The sequence below is a fragment of the Protopterus annectens genome, chromosome 12.part0 (assembly GCF_019279795.1).
Source record: "Protopterus annectens isolate FY-2018-M chromosome 12.part0, PAN1.0, whole genome shotgun sequence".
NCBI lineage: Eukaryota > Metazoa > Chordata > Ceratodontiformes > Protopteridae > Protopterus > Protopterus annectens.
Genome location: NC_056746.1, coordinates 1377781427 through 1377802431, shown reverse-complemented (window position 1 = coordinate 1377802431; position 21005 = coordinate 1377781427). Strand labels below are relative to the sequence as shown.

General features: G+C 46.9%; 1 protein-coding gene across 1 annotated transcript in view; it reads left to right on the top strand.

Moving 5' to 3' along the window:
* NSFL1C (NSFL1 cofactor) overlaps window positions 1-21005 on the top strand; it is a 565621-nt gene that overhangs the window by 513629 nt on the left and 30987 nt on the right. Inside the window, exons 7-8 of the mRNA XM_044090438.1 lie at window positions 12973-13110; window positions 13980-14144. Of these exons, the coding sequence (XP_043946373.1) occupies window positions 12973-13110; window positions 13980-14144 (303 nt within the window). The remainder of the gene's footprint in view (window positions 1-12972; window positions 13111-13979; window positions 14145-21005) is intronic.

The following is a 21005-nucleotide window of genomic DNA, read 5'->3' as shown; positions in this document are numbered from 1 at the left end:
GAGGTCCCTCGGAAACATCGGTGCAAAAGGAGGCACCTGGACTCCCCTGAGTCCGTTACCACAGACACAGACTTAGATGATACGGAGGGTTCCCCAAGGTCACCCCCTGAAGATGTCTCCTTTGGAGACATCATGGAAATGTTGCGTATCAGAGGGGGGTGGTCAGCCCAAAAGCCCTCCCTTGATGAGTCCGTGTTCCTGGAGGCCTTTGAGACAGGCCCATCTACCTCCTGGGTGTCCCCTCCGGCCGACCCCCTGGTGGACTTAATTACCACCAGGGCTTGGAAGGAGCCCGACACCGTGGAGACAATCCCTAGGCGCCCCGATAAAGTCCTCAGCCCACCCCCAGATAGACCGTCTTGGGCCAAAGGAACCCCCGTTGATGCTATGTTGGTGGCGACGGCCACCAAGAAAGAACTCGCGCAGGAGAGTTCTTCGGTTCACCCGCCGGATAAGGAATCTCTAGCGCTTGACCGGATTGGGAAGCGGATGTTTGCTTCAGCGACCTTTTCCATAAGGGCGCTGAACTATATGGCACATACCATTAGGCTACAGCGAGACTTGATTAAGGAATATGCTGCAGCCTCCCCGGAGTCCATGTCGGTCCCAGACAAGGTTTTTGAGACTCGAATGGCCACTCTAAATTCCATCTCCAATACATCTATGCGGCTTCTCTCCCATGCAACGGAGGGAGCCGCTAGAGCTAGCGGAGCCTGGGTCGTCTTGCGACGTCTCTCCTGGCTCCGTCTTTGCGACTTCACGGATCCCTTCAAGGCGTCCTTTGCGAACGCCCCTTTTGAAGGTTCTGCCTTGTTTGGCAAAACTGTTCGCGACATGCTGGTCCAAAGCGAAAAGGACGGGAAGACGCTGTCTGCCGTCGGAGTCCGCTTCTCTAATGCCCAAAGATCCTTCTCCAGGAATCAGAGGGGACAAAAGAAGCTGTGGTTCCGTAAGTCTCAGCAATCCCATCCTACTGCGGACCACTCGTCCTCTAGAGGCAGAGGAGGACAAGGTGGACGCCGGCCCAGAGGCAGAGGGGGGGGGCCGCGTAATTTCGGGTCTAGAGAACCTTTCTCGGACAGACCCGCGCAACAGCCCTGAGGGCTTGCCCGACTGTCCCTCTCTGGAGGCAGTCGGGGGGAGGTTGTCGGAGCACCTGTCAAACTGGGAGTCCCTTACAACAGATCGATGGGTGCTCCGGATCATATCCAGAGGATACTCCATTCCATTCATAAACCTTCCCCGCCAAACCCAGATGTTTCCCCGATGTCCCACCCGATCAGAGGGAGGCAGCGGCTTTGGAGATTTCAAAGCTACTAAGAAAAAGAGCCATCCACCCCGTCCCCCCAGATCAGTCCGGATTGGGTTATTACTCCAGGTTCTTTTTGGTGCCAAAGAAAACGGGGGACCTCAGACCCATCTTAGACCTTTCCGCTCTGAACCTGTTCATTCCCAAGGAAAAGTTCCGGATGGTCACTCTCCAATCAATTCTCCCCCTTCTGCGGGAGAACGACTGGATATGCTCGTTAGACCTCAAGGATGCGTATTACCACATCTTAATGGACAGACGATCCAGGAGGTTCCTCCGCTTCCGGCTCGGAGCCAGTCATTATCAATTCAGGGTTCTTCCATTCGGCCTCACCTCAGCCCCCAGAGTGTTCACCAAGGTCATGGCAGTGGTTGCAGCCCACCTGAGACTCCAGGGCATTCAGGTCTTCCCCTACCTAGACGACTGGCTCCTCACCGCGACCAATAGGCATCAGCTCTGTGTGGCGAGAGATTATGCTGTGTCTCTGGCCCACAACCTAGGCATCTCAGTGAACGAGCAGAAATCCTGCCTGTGCCCCACTCAAGCCCTAGAATTCATAGGGGCCAGGTTAGATACACGAATCTCCCGAGTTGTTCTAACATCAGTCAGGCTGAACAGCTTGTCGTATCAGGTGTTAGCCCTTCTTCAGAGACCTGCTCCTCCGGCGGAGTTAGTCCTGAGGGCACTTGGGTCTATGTCAGCAGCGATCGGTCTCTCTCTTCATGCCCGTCTGCGAATGCGCATATTACAATGGACCCTTCAAGTCCAATGGTCCCTGTCGATCCACCAGTTAAGCACGCCAGTACCCCTGAGCAGGGTGTGCAGGGACTCCCTTCTGTGGTGGTTACAGGCACAGGAACTCAGAGAAGGGAGGCCCTTTGTGATTCCCCAGGTCGAAGCCACGTTGACCACGGATGCTTCTCGCCTCTGGTGGGGGGGCATTGTTCAGGCAGATCCGTTCAAGGCACGTGGACTTCCCTAGAGACCGCATTGCGTATCAGTGTCCTAGAGATGAGGGCGGTGCTTTTGGCGTTGCAAGTTCTCCACGACCTCCTTCCCCTAGGGACTATTGCAATCCAGACGGACAACATGTCAGTAGTCTGGTATATAAACAAACAAGGAGGGACCAGATCTTATCCCCTGTGTCGAGAAGCCATGAGAGTGTGGGAATGGGCGATTTCCACCAACCGCTTTCTGATAGCAACGCACATTCCGGGACGGTCCAACATATTAGCGGACAAGCTAAGTCGAGTGCTCCTCACTCCATATGAGTGGTCTCTGAATCCGTCTGTTGCGAAGCAGATCTTCCACAAATGGGGTCAGCCTCGCTGCGATCTTTTCGCTTCTCCTTTAAACACAAAATGCAGCAAGTACTTCGCGATACTTCCCCCCCCAGAGGGGAGACGCCCAGAGATGCTCTAGTCCATGCTTGGCCTCGCGGACTCCTTTATGCTTATCCCCCCCTCCCACTCATGATGAAATTCATCCAGAAAGCCTCTCGGTTGGGGAGCAGAGTTATCCTCATAGCCCCATTCTGGCCTCGACAGATCTGGTTCCCCTTTCTGCGGTCTCACAGTATGGCTCCTCCATGGATTCTGGATCCCAGTCCAGACCTAATCTCGCATCCAGCGAGATGTCATACCCCAAACCTGGTCAATCTCAAACTTGCTGCTTGGTTGATCGGGTTCCATTAATGGCTAGGACTCCCGGTATCTCATCCCCCGTTAAGGCCATTCTAGTGGCGGCTCATAAACCGTCTACCAGAAAACTTTACAACAGTAAATGGAAACGTTTTTCCATCTGGGCCAAAGACAAAGACTTGGACCCATTTACTGTCCCTATTCCGACTATTCTGGACTTCCTTTCCCTGCTTTTTAGGCAGGGAGCAAGTGCCTCCACGGTCAAGGTGCAGTTGGCGGCCATCTCCCATTTTCATGTGGGGGACGGCATAGGCTCCTTTGCATCTACAAAGTTGTGCAAAACCTTAAGAGGCGTTTTTCTTTTGAAACCACCTGTAAAGACTGTGGTTCCCCCGTGGGATCTCACTCTGGTCTTGCAAGCCTTGACGAGACCACCTTTCGAGCCTGCAGCCTCGGTTCCGTTGAAGTTCTTATCTTGGAAAACGGCTTTCTTAGTGGCTATTACTTCAGCCAAGAGGGTTTCAGAATTACAAGCTCTGTGTATCAAACCTCCGTACCTTATCTTTCACAAGGATGGAGTGTCCTTCAGGACTAATCCGTCTTTCTTGCCTAAGGTGGCTACAGAATCAAATATTAATCAATCAATAAATCTTCCTGTATTTTTCCCAAATTTTCACAACAAAGGTGAATACACGTTGCACAAATTGGATGTACACAGACAACTGCGTTTTTACTTGCACAGGACTAGAGGGTTTCGCAAGTCGGACCAGTTGTTTGTTCCTCATGCAAAGTCAGCCATGGGCAAGGCAATTGCTAAAGTGACTGTAGCAAATTGGATCTGTCAGTGCATTATGCTGGGATACACTTCATCTGGTAAGCTAGCTCCGGTTGGCGTCCGTGCTCATTCCACAAGATCTGTAGCTACTTCAACAGCCTTTTGGTCTAGGGTTCCAGTAGACGATATTTGTTCAGCAGCTACCTGGTCCTCATCTCATACGTTCATTTCTCATTACAAACTGGATATGATTTCCAGGAGTAGGGCTTCTTTTGGCTCCGCGGTGCTTCGGAATATCCTTCCGTAAGGACCACCCAGGTTCTTGTAGGTTAGCTGGGGACTCTGTCCCACAGGTTGCAGATCAAATGAAGTAACTACTTCAGATAAAGAAGTTATGTACTCACCATAACGTTCCATCTGAGTAGATACTTCATTTGTCTGCAACCGATCCCCCCCCCTGCCATCCCCGAACCTGTCGGAAATTTTTCTGATCATTCGGAGTTGGTTTCTGTCTCAAGTTGGTGAGGCAAAAAACAAAAAACGATCTGAGGTAATGTGGTTGGTAGTAGGGGATTATGAGTAGGGGGAGGAGCTAGGAGCTCGGATCTTGGAGCTTGGAAAGCTGCCGGATCGGATCCGAGGTCGGATCTGACACCCACAGGTTACAGACAAATGAAGTATCTACTCAGATGGAACATTATGGTGAGTACATAACTTCTTTTTATCCAATATTTTCTCATTTAAATAAATGTAATCTCTTCCGATTCTTAGGAGGGAGAGATGGTTCATACCTATACATGCCATTTTTAGTATCGGGGCAGCCCCTGAGGTTTCTGTTGGTTACAAGCTGTATATGTCCATTTTGCTACATATCTGTACCTTCCACAGTACACCTAAAAGACTTTAGATTTATCATTTTCCTTTTCTAGACAAGATCAAAGCAGACAAAGAAATTAAATGTGCCTAATAAATGATGTTATGTAGTCCAGTCTCGCCTACATTCTTACCCATGGGTTCGGAGCCGAACCTCGGCTCCGACTCGGCCATACTCTAGCTCGAAGTTTTTCAATTGACTGGGCTAAGAGGTATCCCATACTGCACTGCTCCCTTTCCCCAGATCTCGTTTGCTGCTCGCAAAGCTCAGACGTGGTCTCAGTCTTGGGTGTGGCTAAGTATAACTTTTGTGTCTTAATTGACTAATTTATTGCTCCCAAAGCTATTTTCATAGCTATGTCTGCGTGTGTGTTGTGGTTGTTAAGCAGTTTTGCGCTCCTTCTGTTTCTTTATCTACTTTAGCAGTATCCCGTCAGCTATCACCCTACGGGCTAGGCCTGTTTCAGTTAGAGGACCTAGTCCTCCCTTGGTTGTCTGTTTCCCTTCTATGTTTGTCTTGTGCTTAGGTACCTATCCTCTCCGGGCTAGGACCTTTTAAGTTAGAGGACCTAGTCCTTCTTAGTGTTTTGTCCTTTGACCGTTTGAATTAGAGGTCCTGGTGTATTGTCTGTAGTTTAGTTATTGTTTCGCACTTTTGCTGGTTAGTCTGTGGTGTCATATTTAGTATCCTGCCTACTATGTCTAAAGATACTAAAGAACATAAGCCTTTGGGCTTTAAAGGAGTACCGCACCCACAGACTCAAAAAACATGTTTAAAACATCATGGCATGACGTTTCCTACACTTTAACAGCACTCTGGGATTATTTACAGGATTTTAAATATTTTTATATGTAATTCCAGACTCTGACCACCTGGAGGCTGGCATATTGACATGGTTTGGATAAATCAGGTTGCCATCCAGTATCCCAGAAATCATTGTTTGGCTCAAAAATGTTACATCATGCAGGCCTCCGTTTGCCTAAAGTTCCTGTCATTTCATAGATGTTGCATGCGTACAAAGTACTGAGTAAAATAGAACAGTGTAAGTAACATTCCCTGCTGCTGGATGACTACTTAAAACAGAAACAGTGCAAATGCCACAGAACACACTCAAAGTGTTGTTTACTGCTGCCTTTTTTTCTAATTTAGTTTAAATGGCACCAATTTGTGAGACAATGAATTCCAGTCCAATTTACTTCTCCCCTCCCCCATAACACTTAGCTTCCCTAGCTGTCAAAGTCCTGAGGGTAGTTTGACCTGTTATTCCATTGTTTGGCAGATCTCAGCAGGGTGCTTGACTCATGTAATTTAATCTTTGCTCTAGCATTTCCTTTGTTAGAGGGGACATTTTTTGCTGCACTATAGCCATGGCCTTACTTGACTGCAATCACATCCAGTAAGGTCTTGCACCAAGGAGCTAAAGAATAAAACATTTATGCTATTAACCAGTTTAGATCTTTATTAATTTAAGTGTTAAGGAATCACTTCATGCTTCCACCTTGTTAAAAATTGAGATTTACATGTGCAAAGTGTGTTGGTATGCAGTGTTTGCCTTCATATGTTTTTACTCCACTGGTTGGTTTGCAAAAAAACTTTTGCAGTGTCCCTGGATTTGTCTTTGTACATACAAACCACATTGCTATATTTTCCCGTTCCTTTTTCTTGTGTCCAGAAGTCACTTATAACAAAGTAAATTTTTTATTGATTTTTTTTTTTTAAATAAGGGACATCAAGGTTAACTTACTTTGAATCAGATAATGGATGCCACTGCAAAAAATCACTGTTGAAATATTTGTGCATGGACAAAAATCCCTTACTAAATCTATTTGCCAGCCTCCAGTTAAATTGGTGCTATGGTTTTAATATACTGGTGTGTTTGCTCATGCCTTCCAAATATCTCCACCATTACATACCAGTTTTGCAGTGTAGTAACCACCCGACATGCTCATACACCTTTAGCCATCAATATGCAGCTACTCCTGTTCATGTGAGTATGTGAATTCATTTTCAGACTTAAGGTGTGGAAGCTGCACTGAATAATTCTAGGTGCTTGTTCAGGTTTCACATGGTGCTTGCTTAGAGCTACTCTCACGTTAAGCCACTATGAATATGTTGCACTGCCACCTCTGATACCAGGTTAATGTTTTAATCTTTCTATTCCCACACTGCACATTAGCAGTTTCTGGTGCAAATACAACAGAGAACTATGCAAGCGATGCACCACCTAAGCATCATTTGCCGTGAAGAATGTACAAGTATGCATACCAAATTTGTGTTTCCAAACATCGGTGTTACTACACTACTACTAAATAAAATGAACAGCACTGGGGGAAGGACAAGGGAGCCATGACATCACAGAATGGGTGGGTCTTATTATTTTAGTTAGAATCAGATGACGGCTGTGGTGATGTCACTTTGGGGGAGGGAACTGATTAAAAAAAAAAAAAAGTACCTGCACTGCCTGGCCTCGATGATGTCAGTAATTGGGTGACTCCAGCAAGCTTTATTCAAACGTGAGAGAATCATTTTGTAAGTGAAACCATCACAGTATGAGAAGGTAGGCTTCTGTTACAGAAGTAAGGGGAATTATAAAAATTGTAAATGCTTTATTGTTGTTGCTTTACAGAGGACAATGTAAATAGGGAGGAAAAGGGCCGTGAAGTTGAGGAATACATTAGAGAAACCTGTTGTACTCCTTTAAGAAGTGTAGTAAATGTGGGTACAAGATGTCTATTACCGATAGACATTCAGTATGTGTTTGTTTGGGGGCTGTACACCTTCAGGAATCTTGTGCTTTTTGTCGTGTGTTCAGCCCTCATGTTCTTCAAGAACGGAAGAACAAGCTGATACTGAAGGGTCTACTGAAACCCTCCTTTGAGGAAGATTTGGAGAGGTCTTCTAGTGCCAAGTCCTCCCCCGCCAAAACATCTAAAGCAAAGAAACGTTCTCCAGCTCTGTCTGTACTATCGGATCCTCCGGAGAAAGTTACCAAATCTACTGTGGCATCCTCTGCTCCACTGTCTTCGGTGCCGAAGGAAGTTTCTGAAGCTACAGGACCTACATTGGCTCCCAGTTTTTTGGAGCTGGTGACAGAGATGCTAGCTCCGAGCCGGTCTCCAGTTTTTAGACCGGTCTCTCCTCCTCGCAGGTCTCCTTCTGAGAGGAGGTCTAGATCTCCCACCTTGTCCTCTAGGACACACTCTGATGTAGATGTGGATAGAGTGGTGCAGAGACTGCTCCAATCACCGGTGCTGGCTAAATTGCTTTTGGCTCCGGAGCCAGTCACCCATCCATCGTCGAGAGATCCTCCGAGCAAATCCCAGCCTTCGGAGCCAGAGTGGTCGGCTCCGTATGATGCTTCTAGATCAGCTCCGATGGCCCATCCCAGCTTGTCGCTCTGATCTCTGCTCCGACCTTGTCTGCTCTGTCCATGGGGTCCAGGACTCATGGTTCCTCGGATGGACCCGAAGGGGAGGCCTCGGGATGCTCATCGGCTCCCATTCTCCCACTCGGTGCTTCGGCTCGAGTGAGTCAGACTCTTGCTTCGGACCTTGTCCCCTCTGCTCCTAGAGATTCCACGGTTAGCCGATCTTCGGAGCCGGGGGGGGGGATCAGCTTTCGAGGTCGTGCGGAGCATGCTGGCCAGATCCTCAACTGCATCATACAGTTTTGACACACTTCCCCCTCCAGCCCCGGTAACGGTCTCTGATCGCCTTCTATCTTTGGACAGCAGAGACCCAAGGCCTCGGGAGACACCGATGAGTGGTCCCCCATTTTCTGAGGGCTCACCAGAGTTTGTGCCTGAGGAGCCCCCCAGAACAAGAACATGCAAGAGGAAGCACTTAGACTCCCAGGAAGAGTCTCTCACGTCAGACACTGACCTCGAGGAATCAGAGGGGTCCCCCAAGTCATTCTCTGAGGACATCTTTTTCTGATATCCTAGAGATCTTGAAACAGAGAGGCGACTGGCCCTCAAAACCGCCCTCTGAAGAGGAGTCAGTGTTCCTGAAGGCCTTTGGGGCTCAGCCCTCCTCCTCTTGGGTCTCTCCACCCTTTGACGAACTCCTGAATCTGGTTTGTCGTAGAGTGCGGGGAAACCCCTGACACTGTGGAACCAGTACCCAGGAGACGTAACAAATTTCTGTCCGCACCTGCTGACAAAGACTTTCTTACGAAAGGCATCCCAGTAGATGCCATGGTGGTGGCAGCAGCCACCAAGAAGGAACTGGCTGAGACTTCATCTACCATCCATCCACCTAACAAGGAATCTAGGACCATGGACCGGTATGGGAAGCGTATGTTTTATTCAGCGGCCTTTACTCTGCGGTCGCTGAATTACTTATCACATTTTACAAGGCTCCAAAGAGATCTCCTGAAAGAATACTCTGCAAGGTAACATATCTGATGCAGTGGCTCAGAAAGTCAATGTTCAGATGTCTTCCTTAAATTCTATAGCTAACTTCATGAGGATGATCTCCTATGCAGCCAAAGGAGTGAGTACTGCAGCGAGTTCCGGAGTCTCTCTCAGGAGACACTCCTGGATGCGCCTTTGTAATTTCGCGGAGGCCTTTAAGTTTGCATTCACCAACGCCCCTTTTGATGGTTCCTCCTTGTTCGGAACCAAGGTGAAAGACACACTCACTAGGTGCGAGCAAGCGGGTAAAACTCTCTGCCGTAGGAGTCAGTTATTCCATGCCTTCTAGACCTTATCCCAAGAGCCAGAAGGGTGGGAAAATGTGGTTCAAGAAATCGCAGAGATTTCTCCCTGATGCACAAAGTGAATCCTCCTCAAGGGGTGGGGGTGGCAACTCAGGTAGATGTCGCCCTAGAGGCAAAGGAGGCCCGTTTAACCAGGGAGACCGCGACTCCTTTCATGGTCCTTCCTACCAGCGCTCCTGATGGATGCCCAACTGTGCTTATTCGGAGCCGGTCGGGGGTTGCATCTCACTATACCCAGAAGACTGGCAGCACATCACTCAGGACCAGTGGGTATTAAAAATTTCTGGAGGATATCACATTCCATTCTCTTCTCCCCCCTCGCCGATCAAAAGAATCCCAGATGTTCCACCCAATCAAAGGGATTCCGCAGCTTCAAAAATTCAAAAGCTGCTAGAAAAAGGAGCCATCCAGCATGTACCCTCAGACCAGCTCGGATTAGGGACTTGCTCCAGATTCTTTTTGGTGCTGAAAAGAACAGGGGACCTGAGACCCATCTTGGATCTCAGCCGCTTAAACCTCCACGTGAAGAAGTCCAAGTTCCAAATGGTCACATTGCAATCTATTCTCCCATTGTTGGGAAAAGAAGTGTGGATGTGCTCCATCGACCTCAAGGATGCTTACTACCATATAAAAATGGACAGGACATCCAGAAGTCACCTACGCTTCTGGCTGGGAGCCAGTCATTTTCAATTTCGAGCCCTGCCCTTTGGTCTCACCACAGGGTGTTCGCCAAGTGCATGGCAGTGGTGACAGCTCACTTGAGACATCAGGGATTCCAAGTGTTTCCATACTTGGACGACTGGCTCCTCTCTGACACCACCAGGCATCTACTACTACAGACCAGAGATGCCACAATCAATCTGTGTCAACAATTGGGTGTCACTCTAAATTGGGAAAAGTTTGCCTTGTTGCCTCACAGCGTGTCACCTTCATAGGTGCCGAGTTAGACACCGTGCGCATGAGGGCATTTTTACCTCAAGAAAGGATTCAAGGTTTGCAACAACAGGTAAATGCATTGCTCCCTTTAAAGAAAGTGAAGGCTAAAACGGTTCTGAAATTGTTAGGGACGATGGCCTCAACAACTATGCTGGTCACTCTTGCGAGGCTACACATGAGGCTCCTTCAGTGGATGCTCTTCGCCCAGTGGTCTCTACAAAATATGCCGCTTTCTCATCTCATAATGATCACAGACAAGTGCAAACAGGATCTCTGCTGGTGGCTTCACACCAGCAACCTAAATGCGGGGAAACCCTTTGTTCCATCCCCTCCTGTTGCCACAGTGACCACGGATGCCTCCCAGATTGGGGGGGGGGGGCATTATCTCGGCAGGACAGTCCAAGGCATGTGGCAAAAACACGAGATACATCTGCATATCAATATCTTGGAGATGAGAGCAGTGCTACTAGTGTTGCAAGCACTTCAGAGCTTTCTTCCTCTCGGGACTATTGCGATCCACTCACACAATATGTCGGTGGTATGGTATCTGAGCAAACAAGGTGGAAACAGATCTTACCCCCTTTGCAGAGAGGCCTCGCGAGTGTGGCAGTGGGCAGTGTCTTCCCAATGTTTTCTTGTAGCAACGCACATTCCGGGGAAGTCCAACGTGATCGCCGACAGGTTGAGCAGAGCTATTCTTATGTCTCGCGAGTGGTCCCTGAACAGTCAAGTTGCGGAGCAGATTTTCCGCAGATGGGGTCAGCCTTGCTGCGACCTATTTGCCATTCCCCTCAATACCAAGTGCAACAGCTACTTCACCCTTCTTCCCCCTCAGGGGGTGTCACCCAGGGATGCTCTGGTCCACGATTGGCCTCCCGGTCTACTGTATGCCTTCCCACCTGTTCCTCTGCTGACAAAGGTTATTCAGAAAGCGCAATCCTTGGGAAGCAAACTTACTCTGATTGCTCCACACTGGCCTGGTCAAATTTGGTTCCCCTTTCTCCATCCCTATCTTATGGTTGCCCCCTTGATTCTGGACCCACAACCAGACCTACTGACTCGTATGTTAGGGCAGTTCCATCCCTCTCTTCAAACCTTCTGGTTGACAGCCTGGCTACTGCACTTCCATCACTGATCAGGTTTCATCGTTTTTCTCTGGAAGTGGTTCATATTCTATCTTCTTCCCATAAGCCTTCGACCAGGAAGATTTATTCCAGTAAATGGAAAATATTCTCCAGATGGGCTCATGAAAGGCAAATTGATCCTTACACAGCCCCGATCTCTTCAGTTCTGAAATTTCTTTCCATGCTTTTCAATCAAGGTTCAGCAGCTCCTACCATAAAGGTCCAGTTGGAGGCCATTTCCACTTTTCACTTTGCCAATGAACCCAGTTTAATGGCACCCAGACTTTGTAAGACATTTTTGAAGGGCACTGTGCTGCTTTGCCCTCCAGTCTTTGAACCGGTTACGCCTTGGGATCTAAAATTTGTGCTACAATGCCTCACCACTTCCCCCTGTGAGCCTGCAGCTACTTGTGACATTAAATATTTGACTTGGAAAACTATCTTCTTGGTAGCCATCACTTCAGCCAGACGTGTCTCAGAGCTCCAAGCCTCGTCAATAAGACCACCTTAATTGATTTTTCACCGGGACAGGGTTTCCCTCTGACCAAACCCTTCCTTTATGCCAAAAGTGGCTTCGGTTAGTAATCTTAACCAATCTATTGAACTGCAGGTATTTTTTCTAGAGTTCTCTAATGGGGCAGAGTTCAAATTTCACCAGTTGGATGTTCACAGGCAGTTGTGCTTTTATTTACATAGAACGAAGGATCTTAGAAAATCAGACCAGCTGTTTGTCTCATTTTCAGAAAACAAAATTGGGTCTCCTGTTTCCGAAGTAACTTTGCCTAGATGGATCTCTGGTTGTATTTCCTTCATTTATGCCTCAGGTGGTAAGGATTTACCATTCAGAGTGAAGGCTCATTCTACCCGATCTATGTCTAACTCTACAGCATTTCAGGCCAGGATGTCTATGGATGATATTTGTGCTGCAGCTACATGGGCATCTCCTCACACCTTTATTACTCACTACAAATTGGATTTGGTATCCAGAGGCAGATCTTCCTTTGGTTCCACAGTGCTTAGGAATATTTTCCATTGAGCCTCCCAGGGTTCAGGTGCTGGGGACGCTGTCCCACTGGTAAGAATGTAGGCGAGATTGGACTACATAACATCAAGACGTTATGTACTCACCATAACATTCGATGTATGTAATCCATCTCGCCTCACATTCTTACTGACCTCCTCTCCATCCCCCATCCTGGAGGACCTAAAGGTTAGTTCTGGTTTCAGTATTCCTTTCATTATTGGAATGTTTTTTCCTACTTTGTGTCATGTGGATGAAGGGGAGTGATTGTGTGATTGAGCTTGCAGCAAACAAGATCTGGGGAAAGGGAGCAGTGCAGTGTGGGATACCTCTTAGCCCAGCCAATTGAAAGACTTCACGCTAGAGTATGGCAGAGTCGGAGCCGAGGTTCAGCTCCAAACCCACGAGTAAGAATGTGAGGCAAGATGGACTACATACATCGAACGTTATGGTGAGTACATAACTTCTTGTTTCTTTACATAATTTGTAAAAAGAACTCCAGGAATGCAGAGTATATCAGTCTTTGGTTTAGAACAATTTTCAATCGCACATTAATGTTTCTTATTTCATTCAGTGAAATCCCTCAGGAGTTGCGTAGGCTGGCACGTGGTGGACAGGTGAACCTAGATATGGAGGATCACCGAGATGAGGATTACATGAAACCAAAGCCTGTGTTTAAAGCCTTTGCAGGAGAAGGGCAGAAACTTGGCAGGTGAGGACCTTCTAAGAACTGTGCCAGTTTGATTTTATGTTGTGGTGACACTTGGGAGTCTACATTTCTTAAAATATGCAACACCTAGACTGGAACATTTCAGATTTTTTTCCGTTAACCATAAGTATTTTCTTCAGTAGTGTAATGCACCTTTTAAGTGTAGCGGTGCATGTTGTTTTTGTTTATAAAAACAATTTTTTACCTGCTTGCTTGTTGATATGCCTTTGTTCCTTTGTGTTTTTGATTAGTGGAAGCTGCTGTTGTATTCTGTTTTTTCACGTGTCATTAGCGATTCCTGCAGGAGTCCATCTGGTTACAGCTACCATTGTCTTTGTTTATACATGTGTAATCTTCCTCCTCTTGTTTCTTCATCTGCCATTTTTATTTTGTTCCATAATTTTTGTGTGTTGTGTTTTCCTTATTTCTGTCTTGCTGCTGATTTGTGGTACTTTCAGTGGTCAGTTAATAATCATTGCTCCCATCTCTGTTTGCAAGTCTTGTTTTGTTTCATTGCTGCTTTGCAGACTTTTTCTTCATTGTTTGATATGCTGTCTTTTTTCTGTTTTAAATGCTCATTTACCAATATCCATACTGCCATGCAGTTTCTCTACCAGTTTCATCAGTCACCATTGTTTTTGTTTTAAATTCACTTTCTGATCATTAACTGTCTTTCCTGTCTTTCTGTGTCGCCGATTACTGAACTAGTTTAGTTTTAGATTTTGTTGTTTTGTCCCTGTTTTGAGTATGAGGGCAGTTGGTCCCTCTCTCCTGCTTTTGGAAGGTAGTGATTGCTGGCTTTGATTTTTTCCCCCTGTACTTTCTTTGCAGTTCATAATGAGCTTCCCTTTTGTGTTTTTTCATGTTTTCAGCACAGCCCCTCATGTTGTTTCCTCTGGTTCACCAGCTCAGCAGGCAGAAAATGAAGCTCGAGCCAGCTCTTCTGTTTCAGTTGATAGTTCGCTGCCTGTCACTAGCATTCAAATACGACTGGCTGATGGAGGACGCCTAGTCCAAAAATTCAACCACACACACAGGTAGGAAAGAATTATACTCACGTCTACTAATAGCTTGTAGTGTGCATGTGGCTCTGTATGCAACGTGTGTCAGTATGTATGTGTCATATATACATGTGTGTGATTTATGTGGTTTTTGATGACTAATTAAAATGTTTGAGTTCTGTGTTCTTTTCATTCCTGGAAGTAATTAGTAAGATGTTCTTCTGTTCATATGCTACTGTATCCATAACATTGGCCATTCTACAAAACATAGCTGCTACTGCGAACATACATGCGATGGTCCGCGACGTCTGCATCACTCAGCATATGTTGGCCATAAACGGATGTTGGGTAAAAAGCGGACATCAGCAGATACCTACCTCCGAACTCTTCTGCCGCCTGTGTGCCAGCTCCGGTTATCGCTTGCTTGTAGAAGAGCCTTCGTGATGTCCGAAGTCGGATAAGTTTCCAATGGGAGCTTTTGATTATTTTTGCTACTGTGTTTCAGCTTTCCGGTCAGGTAGAAAGGGCAAGTGTCGGTGTGGAAGACTGATTCCACATAAAGACTCACACGAGCTCTGCCTGTTCTGCTTAGGCTAAGACCACGACCACACTTCCTGTAAAATCTGTCAGGCCTTCGTCCCCAAAACCCTTAAAAGTCGTCTTGCCACGCTAAAACTATATTTAGAGAACCAGTGCTTGAAACGCCTAACTAAAGACATGGACCCAACATCGGGAACCTCTGAGGAGCCTCCTGCAAAAAAGGCCAAAAAATGACAGCCTGATCCTACAGCTGCGCTCTCTTCTGGCTGTACCTCTTCGAGGCCAGTGAAGGCCCTGAATCAGAGCTGGAATCCCCAGTTACTCCTTTGGTGGGTACTCCGGAGTAGGCCATCACTGAAGCCGCTGGCATGTCCCTGAGGAAGTCCCCAATGTCCAATTCAGGCGCCAGGGGGGAACCTAGGCTTATTTTCGAGAGCCCTCGTGGGGTTTCCCAAATTATTGTCCGCGAGGAGGTTTTGTCAGATGTTGTGGAGTGCTGTCCGGCATCCAGCTCTGCATACCTTCATTGCATCTCAGATGAGCCTGTGTTGGAGGCCCTCAAAAAAAAAAAGAAGCAAAAGACAAAGCATATTGCTACTTTTCCGATGTCTGCACCCTCCAGACAAGCGCCTGATGGGCAGGCCTTTACTCAAGGTCTACTTAACCCCTTCCTGGCCTTACGACAGTTCCCTGCTCTGAGCCAGGCCCCTTCAGCATCTACCTCTAAGGGTAAACTTGTTGCTGATTTACTCTCTGTAGGAGGACTCATCAGAGCATGAATCCCATACTTCACAAATTTACTCCACTCTGGGGTATGCTTCCCCCGGAAGAGGAGCCAAATGGTACTGATTCCCCAGGGGAAGACATTACCTTTGGTGAAACTATTGTGCAGGTGAAAGACTTTAAGTTGGACTGCAGCCAGGTTACTGAGACCCAGAAGAGGTATTATGACCTCTTGTATGGAGTCCCCTAACCTGTCTGCAGATGTCCTTCGTGTATCACTGTTGCAGTCATCACATTTGGGTTATCTGCCTGCAGGTAGCCCTCAGCCAGCCTGAATCAGAGTCTTGGGATTTCTGCGTCGGATGCTGTCGCTTCTTCCATGACGTCAGGTCTTCAGGGGTATAAAACATGCAACAGATGCCATTACATCAGTCTTTCTTGCCATGTGGTGCTCGAAGCAGAAGCAGTTCACAAGTGCCGGTCGGCCGACTCCTGAAATTTTCATTTTCGAGTTTCAGACCTGAAGTCTTCTAAAAGATAAGTACCCCGTTGGGGATCCTTTTTTCTTGCTCTAACCGATGTCAGAAAAAATTAATAGTCTTGCCTGTGGAAAACAAATACCTCATAGAGATTTTCATTCTTACTGTGACAACTGTTTAGGCCCAGCCCACGACGCCCCTCGCTATCGGTTTTGTGACTTGTTCAATGCGTGAACTATCTGTCGGGCAATTTTTGTAGCTAAATACTTTCGTTCTCGATCTCCGTACACTGAAATGATGTCGGTAAGCCATCTGACTACTGATGATCTGAAAAAACATAAGGATAACGACAGAGACAGACTGCATAGGTCCAAAACTGCCGATGAGGCTACTGTTAAGCTAGTCGCCAGTCCGCCGGTACTCAGTGATGTGCTTTCGCAGCCCCTGATACCTGCTTCTACAGATTCGCAGGCCTCTACTGAGACCCATTCGTAGTCCGGCATGCCACAAGATGCTTCTTCGACTATGGAACCTGTGGATGTCTCTACCTTGGATGGGTTTGGAGCCACTGTGCAGGCACTGGCTTCTGAGGGTGTATTCAGGCCTACTGATTTTCATATTAAACCGATGACTTCGTTTCAAACCAAAAATACTGAATTTCTCAGGCCTAAGGTTCGCACTACGCCTAGGAAACAGACGACCAAAGCACATTCTCAGGCCCACAAGCCTCAAATAAATGATTAGAATGGCTGAACACCTTATTACCTTAATTAGGGGAAGCCAGCCCCCCCCCCCCCCCCAGAGACCTAGAACTGATTTTCCTTCTGATCAGGAATCTGATATCTCTGATATTCATAGTGTTTCACTGTTGCAGTCATTACACTAGGGTTATCCTGCTGGCAGGCTACCCGCAGTTGGCCTGAATTCCAAAGTCCTGGTCCAGCGTGGGTTGCTGTCGCCACTTCCCTGACGTCAGTGCGCCAGGGGTATAAAAGATGCAGCTGACGCTATTTTATCCAGTCTTTCTTGCCCCGCTGTGCCCGAAGCAAAAGCAGTTCTCAAGTGCCGGTTGGCCGACTCCTGAGCTTTTCGAAATCGAATTTCAGATCCGAAGTTTTCAATAAAGCTACGTACCCCGTTGGGGAAACTTTTTTCTTGCTCCAGACCGGTCAGAAAAAGTTAACAATTGTATTTCTTGTGGGAAGCAAATACCTCATAAGGATTTCCACTCTTACTGTATTCCTTGCCTAGGCCCTGACCACGACGTTGCTAGTTGTCGGTTTTGTGCTAGATTTAACCAACGCACTATTAAGCGTCGGTACGATTTCGCTTTTCATTATTTTGGCAGAAGGTTTAATTACATAATGCCATCGGAACAACCGACGACAGGAATTCATAAAAAATGCAAGGATAAAGACAAGGACAATCATCCGAGATCCAAAACCGATGACAAAGCCTCTTCTAGGCCAGTCGCCTGTTTGCCAGTGCTCAGTGAGGCTCTTTCGCAGCCCGTGACTCCCGCTACCTCAGAGCCACAGGCTGCCTCCGACTCCCACATGGAGACAACTAGGCCTCTGGATAGTCAAGGTAATGGCCCTTCGGAAATTAATCCCTCAGATGGGTCTGGAGCCGCTGAGCAGGCATCTGCTTCTGAGGGTGTCTTCAGACATACACAACTTTATATAAAGCCTACTTCAGCATCCAAGACAAAGTCTAAACCAGTTTTAAAGACAAGGAAAACAGTACAGTATTCTCCAGGACAGACTTCTTTGCCTAAAAATCAGATGCTCAAAATGGCTGAAGACCTAATTACTTTGATCAGGGGTTCCCATCCCCTTCCGGATAAGAGGCCTAGGCAAGACACCGAATATGATTCCTCTGATCAGGTTTCCATTTCCTCTGATTCCTCTTCTGATCAGGGATATTCTGTTCCTCCCTATGAGGATTCTGATGCTGAAGATTCTATCCCTTCAGCTTCTTCTCCTGAGGACTATTCATTTGGGGAAATCCTGCATACCATGAGGGAGCATTTCCATTGGGAGAGCCAGGATTATTCCGATTCTAAGAAAAGACTTTGAGACTTTCTTTTACTTCCCCAGCACAGACCTCTTGCAATTCCCCCTGTTCTAGACATAGTAGATGATGTTTTCTCAGAGTCCGGCCTGTCTCCAGACTCTTTACCTCCTGCCCCTGTTAAGCCAGACAGATGCTACAGGGTCCCAGGCTCCCATAAATTTCTTTACAAGAACCCTGCTGCGACCCAGAAACTATCTCACAGGGTCCCAAAGGGGTCGAGGCTGCTTCTGCCAAAAACCCTGTCCCCTCAGATAGAGATTCTAGGACTTTGGACAGATGGGGGGAAAAAAGTTTACACTTCTGCTACTTTGGCTGTAAGGGCTTTAAATTGTCAATTTCATATGCTCAGATATCAGCAATACTTAATGTCTTTGTTAAAACAAAAAATGTTGTCAAATTCTGAATGTTCTGAGAACAAAGATTTGCAGGATTTATTGCATGCAGCTGAACAAGTGGGAAAACATACTTTGCAATGTGGCTATGATTCACTGGAGGCCTTGTGCAGGGCCGCTGTTACAGGTTCTGTTATTAGAAGGCATGCTTGTTTAAAGGAACAGAATCTGCCCGATCATGTTAAAGCAAAATTATTGGATGCTCCATTACAGCATGATACTTTGTTTGGTGTATAGGTAGAAGAGGTGTTGAAGAAAATGGAGGATAAGGCAAAATCTATGCAGACAGTAAAGGATTTCTTACAGGTACAGCCACCCAGATTTAGCAGGAACTGGCCCTCTAAGAATTGGTCCTTTCCAGTGTCAGACAGACCACAAAGAGGCAGATTCAGACGCCCTAGAGGCAGGCAACAACCCCAGGGCTCATACAGGCCCAAACAATGGGGTGCTTCTACTTCCAAAAGCGGAGAAGACAAATCACAGCCTTATAGAAAACAGTCCCAATGACTTCCCTCTGCCAACGCCAAGCACTTATTTTTTGGCAGCGCCCTTAGGGGGAAAGTTAGCACTTTTTTTCACAAAACTGGCACAAGATAACCCAGGAAAAATAGGTCTTAAATATAGTCTGTCATGGCTACAAGTTCCACTTTCACACCCTTCCAAAGGCAAAAGGTATGCCAGACCTGCTACGCAATCAATGGCAAGAGGCACAAAAACAAGTTTCATCTCTCATGGACATGGGGCTATTCAGCCAGTGCCACAAGAGCAGGGACAAGGATTTTACTCAAGACTTTTCTTAGTACCAAGAAAGGACAAAGCCTGGAGACCAATTCTGGACCTATCTATTCTAAATACTTTCTGGACGTCCCAAAATTCAAAATGTTGACTCTACAGCAGCTTCTGCCCATGCTGGACAAGAAGGGTTGGCTTGTAACTTTGGACCTCAAAGAGGCATACCTGCATGTTCCAGTCAGACAGTCTTGCAGAAGATACCTCAGATTCATTGCTGGCTCGATGCACTACCAATTCTCTGCACTGCCCTTTGCTTATCTACTGCGCCCAGGGTCTTCACAAAATGCCTGGCACCAGTAATTGCATTTTGCAGACAGAGGAATTCAAATATATCCCTACTTGGACGACTGCCTTATTCAAGCAAAGAACAAAGATATTCTACTACAGCATCTGGCGTTTGTAAAAAGATTACTAATTTGCATAGGGTACACAGTAAACGAAAAGAAATCAAAACTAGTACCCTCTCAAGAGATAATATTCCTGGGTGCAAGCTTAAATACAACTGCCCAGATGGCTTATCTCATGCCAGACAAACAAAGGCATCTGACTTCTTACTTCAGAGACATGGCAACAACAGACCCAGTTATCTGCAACAAAAATTCTGCAGGCTCTGGGCTACATGGCATCCTGCATTCTACTAATTCCATATGCAAGACTGCATATGAGGAAACTACAATGGTATCTAAAAAGTGTTTGGACTCAACATTGCCACAGCCTAGAAACAGTAATTACTCTCATTCCCTGCCTGCAACAGGAATTTCAATGGTGGGCTCAGGCCTGTCACCACAACAAGGGACAGCCATTCACCTTACCCACTGCCAGGCAGACACTAACAACAGATGCATCAGATTATACCTGGGGGGTGCACATGGCAGGAAAATGTATTCAGGGCACATGGCCCACAAACCAAATGCATCTTCATATCAATCAAAAAGAGATGCTAGCTGTACAAAATGCCCTGACAGCCTTCAAGGACCTACTTCATCCAGGCCAACTGCTGATGAAGACGGACAATACTACAGTCATGTGGTACATAAACAAGCAAGGAGGCACACATTCCTACCCCCTCTGCAGGCAAGCCATACCTTTGTGGAACACAGCATTGATTTATCAAGTACATCTGCAAGCACAATTCCTGCAAGGAAAGACAAATACTTTGGCAGACGAACTAAGCAGAAACCTCATGGATCCTCACGAGTGGAAATTAGATCCACAAATCTTCAACATGATAACAGGGAAATGGGGATGCCCAGACATAGATCTATTCGCCTCCCCTCACAACTGCCAGCTACAGAGATTCTGCACTTGGACTTATCACAAGCAAGCATGGAAAGTTGACGCCCTTTCATTCAGCTGGAAAACCCTTACAGTATATGCCTTCCCTCCTCTGCCTCTCCTCTCCAAGGTACTCCTAAAGGTCAGAAAAGCCAAACATGATACTGATTGCCCCAGACTGGCCACACCAGCACTGGTACCCAATCCTAAAGAGCTTGTCTCAAGGCCCAGCCTGGACATTGCCTCTAATACCTCATTTGCTGACACAACAGAACAATCGGATCTTGCACAGCCAACTCAGAACCCTAAATCTCACTGCATGGTGGATAATGTAATCATTCAGAACACGCATCTCTCTAAAGCAGATGTTCTTCATCCCACATTGCTGCAGTGCTAACACTTGGGTAGTCCGCTGTCCCAGTCGGCCCGAATACCAAAGTATAAGGCTGACGTCGGTCAGGGCGCATTAGTCTGACGTCAGGACGTCAGGGTACAAATGCGCATGACCGACGTCATATCCTCAGTCTTTTTTGCCGCATGGTCCGATGCAGAAGCAGTTTTGCGAGTGCAGGTTGGCGTTCTGAAATTTTCTGAAGTCGGAGTTTCAGACCGAATCAAAG